At 37.0% G+C, this 9,757-nt stretch overlaps 2 protein-coding genes across 2 annotated transcripts; one reads left to right on the top strand and one right to left on the bottom strand.

The window, feature by feature from the left end:
• The first annotated feature begins 1,488 nt into the window (after window positions 1–1,488).
• On the top strand, window positions 1,489–4,110 carry LOC307141834 (uncharacterized protein). Its single transcript, XM_079842286.1, has 4 exons — window positions 1,489–1,800; window positions 1,935–2,228; window positions 2,799–3,363; window positions 3,441–4,110. The coding sequence occupies exons 1-4, from the start codon at window positions 1,584–1,586 to the stop codon at window positions 3,454–3,456; spliced, it is 1,092 nt and encodes a 363-aa protein (XP_079698412.1). The 5' UTR covers window positions 1,489–1,583; the 3' UTR covers window positions 3,457–4,110.
• Window positions 4,111–5,294: 1,184 nt separating this feature from the next.
• On the bottom strand, window positions 5,295–7,106 carry LOC307118088 (uncharacterized protein; the record flags this gene model as incomplete). The annotated part of the gene is made up of 4 exons (XM_079803490.1): window positions 5,295–5,867; window positions 6,117–6,243; window positions 6,546–6,646; window positions 6,768–7,106. The coding sequence occupies 4 exons, from the start codon at window positions 7,104–7,106 to the stop codon at window positions 5,295–5,297; spliced, it is 1,140 nt and encodes a 379-aa protein (XP_079659616.1).
• Between the last annotated feature and the right edge of the window lie 2,651 nt (window positions 7,107–9,757).

Here is a 9,757-nt window from a genome sequence, read left to right as displayed (position 1 = left end):
TACCACTCTCACCAGCCATCCCTAAGAGCACTTGCTGTTTAGTCTCGTTAACCGCCAGATCGTCGCGACGATCGGCGAGCTGTATCTGAGAACCCATGATGTATGCCAACGCTCAGCCTCAGCGTGAGCGGGACAGCATCATTCAGTCCCAGATGCCAAACTCTCTTCCCTCAGGAAAAAAGCCAGACTAGAGTGGAGCGATCTCAGATTGAAAACCGCTCACACTCACACACAAACAACTTCAAATGAACTTGACTGTGCATGCTCTTGATCCCAGGCAGTAAATACACACTCGTGTGTATTAATAATTGAATTTGTTTTACCTTAACTCGTATAGCAGTTCAAACAGACAGTCCCTGAAGACGAGAAAGATGTGTATGTGTTGGCACGGCGCCCTTTTATACTTCCGGGTCGCACGATGATGACGTCATGGGCTGACGTCGGTCAAAGACTTTGCCGTGATTCGATAGTAGCTTCAGACACCAGTCACGCCGAGGGCGTTCCCCATAGCGTCAGCTAGACGCAGCGAGAGTTCCCTTTCGAAAGGGAACTGCTAATGTGTCATCAGTAGTTCAAATATGGCTTTTTAAATATATTTCTCACAAATTAGTCTTTGACCTTTAACTTTATATACATACTCACACACAGTAGTCAGCATTTGACCTATAGAATAAGTTTATGGCCAAAGAGTCTTTGATCTTTAATTTTATCTACATACTCATACACTGTCAGAATTTGACGTATTGACCTATTGACATATTTTTTTGGACACATTTTTTTTGGTCCTCAATATTGAACTTTTTATACACACTATGAGAATTCTTCTAATGTTTTATCAGTAGTTCAAGTATGGCCTTTTAAATTTATTTCTCACAAATTAGTCTTTGACCTTTAACTTTATATACATACTCACACACAATAGTCAGCATTTGACCTATAGAATATTTTTTTGCCAAAGAGTCTTTGAACTTTAATTTTATCTACATACTCATACACTGTCAGAATTTGACGTATCGACCTATTGACAAATTTTTTGGACACCTTTTTTTTGGTCCTCAATATTGAACTTTTTATACACACTCTTCGAATTCTTCTAATGTTTCATCAGTAGTTCAAGTATAGCTTTTTAAATATATTTCTCACAAATTAGTCTTTGAACTTTATCTTAATATACATACTCATACACTGTGAGAATTTGACATATTGACCTATTTTTTTGGACAAATTTTTTTTGGGTCCTCAATATTGAACTTTTTTATACACACTCTTAGAATTCTTTTAATGTTTCATAAGTAGTTAAAATATGGCTTTTTAAATATATTTCTCACAAATTAGTCTTTGAACTTTATCTTTATATACATACTCATAGACTCATTATGATGTTTCATCAGCCAGACAGTAGTCAGAATTTGACGTATTGACCTATTTTTTTGGACACATTTTTTTTGGTCCTCAATATGGAACTTTTTATGCACACTGATAGAATAGGTCGATTTCACGTGACGTCACGCTGCTGCATCGCGAGAGCGCGAAATTCAGATGGAGGGCAGGAAGTGAAATCTGAGGATCTGCCGTCTGAAAAAATGCCAATGTTTTGTGTTGTTTACGGCTGCTCCAATCGTTCAAATCGAGAAAAAGAAATGGGTTTTTATAGAGTACCGAAGATGGTCACTCATAAAGGTGAGAAATGTAGAAAGCTCACTGAAACACGCCGTAAAAAGTGGATTTCTAACATACGTCTGCGGTCGGGAGGAGCTGAGTCTGTTAATGCCCGTGTCTGCAGCGTCCACTTCGTCGGAGGTATGTTAACGTAGCTAGCCAACGTGTTTTTGTGACTGTTTATATAACATTAGGTTGTCGTTAAATGCTCATTTACTTAGTAATGATTATTAAGTTACTGGTAGTCTAATGTGGACTTCATTGGGGCTTTTTAGGCTGCCCTAGCGCTTTGGGTGACGTTGAGTCGGTAGATTGGGCTCCGACTGTCAACCTAGGTTACCAAAAAACTAAACCCAAATCAGAGGCGTCTCTTAAACGAGAGCAGAGGATGAAGCTCAAGGAAGACCAACAAAGACGGTCGGAATGTGCAGAGGCTATGTTGGATCTCCAACAGACAGATGAGAGCCCGGATCTGACGCAGACAGCCGAAAGCTCCGACCCGAAGCAGACAGCTGACAACAACCCACAATCAGAGGGGATCACTGGCAATGGGACATTAAATGATCAAGGTAAATTATTGTACTAAGATTTTTAACCAGCATTATTATTCATTGTTATTAATAATTATTAATTGTTACAAATGTTGACCAGAAAACTTGTATGCTTTTAAAAACGTTGTAAAAAATATTACTTAAAGGGATACTCCACTCTAAAACGAAAATTGTGTCATCATTTACTCACCCTCATGTTGTTTCAAACCTGTATGAATTTCTTTCTTCTGGTGAACAGAAAGGAAGATATTTAGAATGTCAGTAACCAGACCGTTTTTGGTACCATTGACTTCCATAGTAGGAAAAAAATATACTATGGAAGTCAATGGTACCAAAAACGGTCTGGTTACTGACATTCGTCTAAATATCTTCCTTTCTGTTCACCAGAAGAAAGAAATTCATACAGGTTTGAAACATGAGGGTGAGTATATGATGACAGAATTTTCATTTTAGAGTGGAGTATCCCTTTAACAACAATTCACATAATTCATATAAACTAAAAATCACTCTGTATAATTGGACGAGAGAACAATTTACATAATTCATATTATGAATTAACTAATTATGCTCCTCACTGATATGTTGCAGGCTATGTAGATGCTGGATGCCAGACTGAGCTAACAATGGATGACATTGAGAAGATGGAGGATGTTCTGAGACAAAACACAACAGAGCTAGGAGATCTTCGAGCCAAAGCACTGGAAACACAGTTCAACAAGGAGTCCTTTGAAAAAAACGAAGACAAGACAAGGTTCTACACGGGGCTCCCCAACTTCTTAGTTTTAATTCAGATTTTTGAGCTGTGCAAACTCTACATCAGCTGTGGTCCTATGTCTGTGCTGTCTAAATTTGAACAGTTCATTTTAGTTTTGATGAAGCTGAGACTAAATCTCCCGCTGAAAGATTTAGCTTTCAGGTTCAAGATCTCTCTGCCAACTGCTTCTAGAGTTTGGCATAAAGTAATTGACATACTTCATGCAAGGTTGGAATTTCAAATTGAGTGGCCAGAGCAACATGTTCTTCAAGCTACAATGCCAATGGGATTCAGACAGGCATTTGGATGTAAAGTTGCTGTGATAGTTGACTGTTTCGAAGTTTTTATTGAGAAGCCCTCTAATTTACTAGCCCAAGCACAAACGTGGTCAAACTACAAGCATCACCATACTGTAAAATTTCTGATTGGTGTTGCACCCCAAGGCTATGTCACTTACATATCTTGTGCCTGGGGAGGGAGAGTCAGCGATAAACAGATCACAATAGAGAGTGGCCTCCTAAAAAACCTGTTACCTGGAGATATTGTCCTAGCAGACCGTGGGTTCAATATTGGTGATAGTGTGGGATTTTACTGTGCTTCACTACAGATACCTGCATTTACCAAGGGGAGAAAACAGCTATCAGCGTATGAGGTGGCAGACACAAGAAAAATAGCGAATTTACGTATTCATGTTGAGAGAGTTATCGGTTTAGTCAGAAGAAAATATCAGATTCTGCAAAGCAGGGCTATGCCCATAGAGCACATGGCAACAAAGCAAGGTGAGGCACGAGCAATGATTGACAAGATTGGGGTTATTTGCTGTGTCTTGTCTAATCTTTCAGAGTCTATTGTCCCATTGGAGTAAGGAGGAGGGAGGGATAGGGATAATAGTCAGTCCAGTACCTGAGCCCTGCTTCTTGGCTCTGATGATAAGTAAGAGGACAGGGAGTAGTAGTACCTGAGCCCCGACACGTATCAGTCTGTTAATTTGTTTTCAACAAGTGTAATATTTTTATCCACTTGTCCCAATTGTACTGGCTATATGTATTATATGTAATGAAATGGATTCTAATCTGTTATTGCACACCATGTTTCGTTATAACAATTGTTGAAAAATCTAATCTTGTAAATAAACCACCATGTATAATTCTGTCTTCTCAGTGGCATTTAATCTTTTCATTTAAATTATACAACAGCCAGAACTCACAAATACCACACTCATAATAACAAATATTCGTATACTCATAACGAATATTTTAATCAAAATGTAATATTGTCTCATACAACAGTATTGATATAACAGCAATAACACAGACCACTTTCAAGTGTACCTGGATCCTTCCATTACATTACACATGCGAGTTTGTAACTTGCTGCCCCAGTATTTCTGGAAGTATGCCATTTCTAAAAAAACACTCAATTTTAGGGATAACATCATCCCAAAGTTCTAGATCGGGCAAAATCCTTTCAACAAAAATGTCATTGTGGTTCCACACAACAAAATCACAGTACTCAGCGTCTACAATGTGAAGCTGTCCCTGAACTTGGTAGTAGTAGTCATGAGTCCGGTCCAGCATGACATTATCCCCATCATTGATGAGGCAGAAGCCCTTTTGCCCAGCACACAAGCGCAGATTGGCTTCATCTTGGTGAGAGTGTGGACACTAAAATCACAGAGAGAAGGACACGTGAACAATAGATTAACAAATATATATTTTTGCTCAGTTTAGGACTTGAGACACGACTCAGACTTGAGATTTAGGGACTTTACTACAACAGAGACTGTAATATTACCTTAATCTCGCAGATGCCAGTTCCGTGACAGTCACAAGTGACAATCCCATCAGGGGAGGACCCCATGTATGGCCACTTGGGGTTCAGCCAGAGACCACTGTCCATACAGGAGAAGCCTGCATGCTCCCGACCCATCAGCTTCTCATACACTCCTCTGGCTTGTGCTTCATGTTTGGATCCATAACTGTACAAAGTACACATGCAAAACATGAAAGGAAATTATTACTTAGTATTGGATATGTAGAGCCAGTTCAGTGATTTAAATGCCATTACCCTAACCCCTATACTTAGTTCTACTCCTGCATAAGCCTAGTCTTATAACCCTATAACTAATGTTGACCCTTCAGGGCTGTCCCTACCATACTCAATCCACTGCACGATTTTCTCTTATCAGTTGCGCACTGATAAATGTGTTAGATACAGTAAGATACATTTACTTAATAGACAGCCTTCTTTTTTATCCAAATGATACCCTCTGTTGTCAGTGTTTCTTTTTCTGGACATAAACACTGTTTACACGCAGCCTTACCTCTGCCTTACCCTAATTCAAATCCTAAATACCTTGTAGCGGCTGTGGTGAACCTATATGCTTCTGGGTAGCATATGGCCTTGATCAAGCTCTTGGATGGTTGCTGGGGGTTGGTCTTAATAGCTTGTTTCAACTTGGAAGCAGTTATGCGTCCAGCTCTTTGCCTAAACCAAATCCTGCTTGCACTCTGACTTCGAGTTGCCCTCTCTACAGCCTGGACCTGGGACATGATGAGCTCTTCTAGCTGGAATACCTGGCATAGCTCTCCAAGCTCAATGGGGGGTAGCTGCAGAGTCCCTGGTGTTCTGTATTCAAGAACAGTTTTAGGAAGCATACTAGATTTGGGGATGAATTCTTTGTAGTACGGCTCCCTAGCCATCAGTGCTGCACTCCTTGGACAGTTTTTGCTTAAAGTCTCAAAAAAACTAGCATATGTTTCTGACCCTCTCTTCACTCTTGGGCATGAAAGTGATTTCCCAACCTGGTTTTCAGTTGTCCTGCCATCAATGGAACGGTCAAGCTTTTTTTTTTTGGCTTTAGCTGAGGAGAAGTCGATCAGAGCTACTGGAGCAGCAGGAATCTGAAAATAAGTTAACACAAAGAAGTTCATAAAGTCCATATTTCTGTGGTATAACATATCTATATGCAGTATAAATCTGTAATTTATCCTATGGCTGTGAGCAAAACAGGTAAGGCTATCATCCCAGGATTGAGATGCCAAACTGTGCAGCTAATGTGGGTCTTTGCTGTCTTAGCTTCTCTTTGTCCAACAGGGACAAAAACACATTCTCTGTCCCACATTTGGTTTGCAGTGAACGTGTCCCCTTACCTTTTTTACATGTGATGGCATCAGCCACTTGCACTGCTCTGTTGTGCAGGATGCTGAATCTCGCATCTTTACCCCAACTTCAATAGAAAAAAGAACTGCTCCTACATGAGAACATGATTCTGATAGTCTGTGAATAGAATACAATATTATTATTATTTTTTGATGATGTGCAATATAGCCTAGAGTGTTCAAATCAGAGGCTAAAATCAGGCTAGAAAAAATGCATGTTATTTCCAAATTATGACAAAATTTGATGTAAAAACCATACTAACATTATATATATACATTATAACATACTAACATTATAAGGGCACCCCAGGCCACATTATAAAAAAAATAAAAATCCAGTTCATGACCCCTTTAACGCTCTCTCCAGTATGCTAGCAGTGTGTGTGAGAGAGAATAATTAATAATTTCATAATTACTTACCCTGCCATGCAATTGCAATGAGCTGCAATGACTTCTCCATCCTCCTTCGCAATAATCCAGGTCTTCAGAGGTGTTTCACCTGATCTCTGAGAGTGGTTTACCTTGAAACATAAACGATTGTCAGTCTAATGTCGTCGTAAAGATGTGTTGCATGTTTGTTGACATTATAGCCGTTACTGCTAGCATCTTAACACATACAACAATATAAGAACAAACACTCACCCTGGCGAAGACCAAACGATGATCATCGTGGAGCCGTTTGCTACCGAGGTTGTGGACCCACCCGCTAACAAAAAAGTTGTACGCCTCCAGACTTTTATATGCCTTCATTTGCTGTCTGGTGTAGTATGAAGTCTGAAGGACGAGATAGTTGGTGATGTCAACAGCCTCCACTGTCGGCAAATCTTTAAGTTCGACCGAAAACTCACTCATCTTCATGAGGAACGGGTCACGTCCAACATATCTGTTCACTAATTCTTTGTATCTATTTCTTGAAACTGGTTCTAAATTCGTACAATACGGACTCTCCGCAACGGTTTCCTCCATAGACGTATTCGTCATATTTACTTCCTGCCCTCCATCTGAAATCGCCCCGCCTTCGCGCGTCATCATAATCACGTGACTGAAACCCAGCTATTCTTCTAATGTGTCATCAGTAGTTCAAGTATGGCTTTTTATATATATTTCTCACAAATTAGTCTTTGAATTTTAACTTTATATACATACTCACACACAGTAGTCAGCATTTGATCTATAGAATATGTTTATGGCCAAAGAGTCTTTGAACTTTACTTGTATCTATATACTTATACACTGTCAGAATTTGACGTATTGACCTATTGACACATTTTTTGGACACCTGTTTTTTGGTCCTCAATATTGAACTTTTTATACACACTCTTCGAATTCTTCTATTGTTTCATCAGTAGTTCAAGTATGGCTTTTTAAATATATTTCTCACAAATTAGTCTTTGACCTTTAACTTTATATACATACTCACACACAGTAGTCAGCATTTGACCTATAGAATATGTTTACGGCCAAAGAGTCTTTGAACTTTAATTTTATCTACATACTCATACACTGTCAGAATTTGACTTATTTACCTATTTTTTTGGACAAATTTTTTTTTGGTCCTCAATATTGAAAGTTTTATTCACACTGATAAAATTCTGCTAATGTGTCATCAGTAGTTCAAATATGGCTTTTTAAATATATTTCTCACAAATTAGTCTTTGACCTTTAACTTTATATACATACTCACACACAGTAGTCAGCATTTGACCTATAGAATATGATAATGGCCAAAGAGTCTTTGAACTTTAATTTTATTTACATACTCATACAAAGTCAGAATTTGACGTATTGACCTATTTTTTGGACAAATTCTTTTTGGTCCTCAATATTGAACTTTTTATACGCACTGATAGAATTCTTCTAATGTGTCATCAGTAGTTCAAACATGGCTTTTTAAATATATGTCTCACAAATTAGTCTTTGACCTTTAACTTTATATACATACTCACACACAATCGTCAGCATTTGACCTATAGAATATGTTTATGGCCAAAGAGTCTTTGAACTTTAATTTTATCTACATACTCATACACTGTCAGAATTTGACGTATTGACCTATTGACCTATTTTTTTGGACAAATTGTTTTTGGTCCTCATTATTGAACTTTTTATACACACTCTTTCTTCTAATGTTTCATCAGTAGTTCAAGTATGGCTTTTTAAATATATTTCTCACAAATTAGTCTTTGACCTTTAACTTAATATACATACTCACACACAGTAGTCAGCATTTGACCTATAGAATATGTTTATGGCCAAAGAGTCTTTGAACTGTAATTTTATCTACATACTCATACACTGTCAGAATTTGATGTATTGACCTATTTTTTTTGGACACATTTTTTTTGATCCTCAATATTGAACTTTTTATACACACTCTTAGAATTCTTCTAATGTTTCATCAGTAGTTCAAGTATGGCTTTTTTTTATATATTTCTCACAAATTAGTCTTTGACCTTTAACTTTATATACATACTCACACACAAGAGTCAGCATTTGACCTATAGAATATGTTTATGGCCAAAGAGTCTTTGAACTTTAATTTTATCTACATACTCATACACTGTCAGAATTTGACGTATTGACCTATTGACATATTTTTTTGGACACATTTTATTTGGTCCTCTATATTGAACTTTTTATACACACTCTTAGAATTCTTCTAATGTTTCATCAGTAGTTCAAGTATGGCTTTTGAAATATATTTCTCACAAATTAGTCTTTGAATTTTAACTTTATATACATCCTCACACACAATAGTCAGCATTTGACCTATAGAATATTTTTATGGCCAAAGAGTCTTTTAACTTTAATTTTATCTATATACTTATACACTGTCAGAATTTGACGTATTAACCTATTGACCTATTTTTTGGACACTTTTTTTTGGTCCTCAATATTGAACTTTGAAACACACTCTTAGAATTCTTCTAATGTTTCTTCAGCAGTTCAAGTATGACTTTTAAAATATATTTCTCACAAATTAGTTTTACATACTCATAGACTCATTATGATGTTTCATCAGCCAGACAGTAGTCAGAATTTGACCTATTGAACATATTTTGGACAAAGAGTCCTCAATTTGAAACTACTCATAGACTCCTTTTGATGTTTCATTAGCCATAATTTGACTATTGAAAATATTTTTGGAGAGTCCTCAATATTGAACTTTTTATACACACTGATTGAATTCTTCTACTGTGTCATCAGTAGTTCAAAAATGGCTTTTTAAATATATTTCTCACAAATTAGTCTTTGAATTTTAAAATTATATACATACTCACACACAGTAGTCAGCATTTGACCTATAGAATATGTTTATGGCCAAAGAGTCTTTGAAGTTTAATTTTATCTATATACACATACACTGTCAGTATTTGACGTATTGACCTATTGGCCTATTTTTTGGACAACTTTTTTTCTGGTCCTCTATATTGAACTTTTTATACACACTCTTAGAATTCTTCTAATGTTTCATCAGTAGTTCAAGTATGGCTTTTTATATATATTTCTCACAAATTAGTCTTTGAACTTTATCTTTATATAAAAGATCAGCATTTGACCTATAGAATATGGTTAGGCCAAAGAGTCTTTGAACTTTGAACAGATGTTCAAAGTCTTTGAACAGATGCTGA

The sequence above is a fragment of the Gobio gobio genome (assembly GCF_949357685.1).
Source record: "Gobio gobio genome assembly, chromosome: 2".
Classification (NCBI taxonomy): domain Eukaryota; kingdom Metazoa; phylum Chordata; class Actinopteri; order Cypriniformes; family Gobionidae; genus Gobio; species Gobio gobio.
This window is presented reverse-complemented; position numbering and strand designations above follow the sequence as displayed.

Bases quoted from the DNA above. Each gene is read 5' to 3' on its own strand.
- LOC307141834 (XM_079842286.1), top strand. From the start codon at position 1,584: ATGCCAATGTTTTGTGTTGTTTACGGCTGCTCCAATCGTTCAAATCGA. The intron at 1,801-1,934 runs GTATGTTAACGT...GGGGCTTTTTAG, and splicing joins CAGCGTCCACTTCGTCGGAG to GCTGCCCTAGCGCTTTGGGT. The intron at 2,229-2,798 runs GTAAATTATTGT...GATATGTTGCAG, and splicing joins TGGGACATTAAATGATCAAG to GCTATGTAGATGCTGGATGC.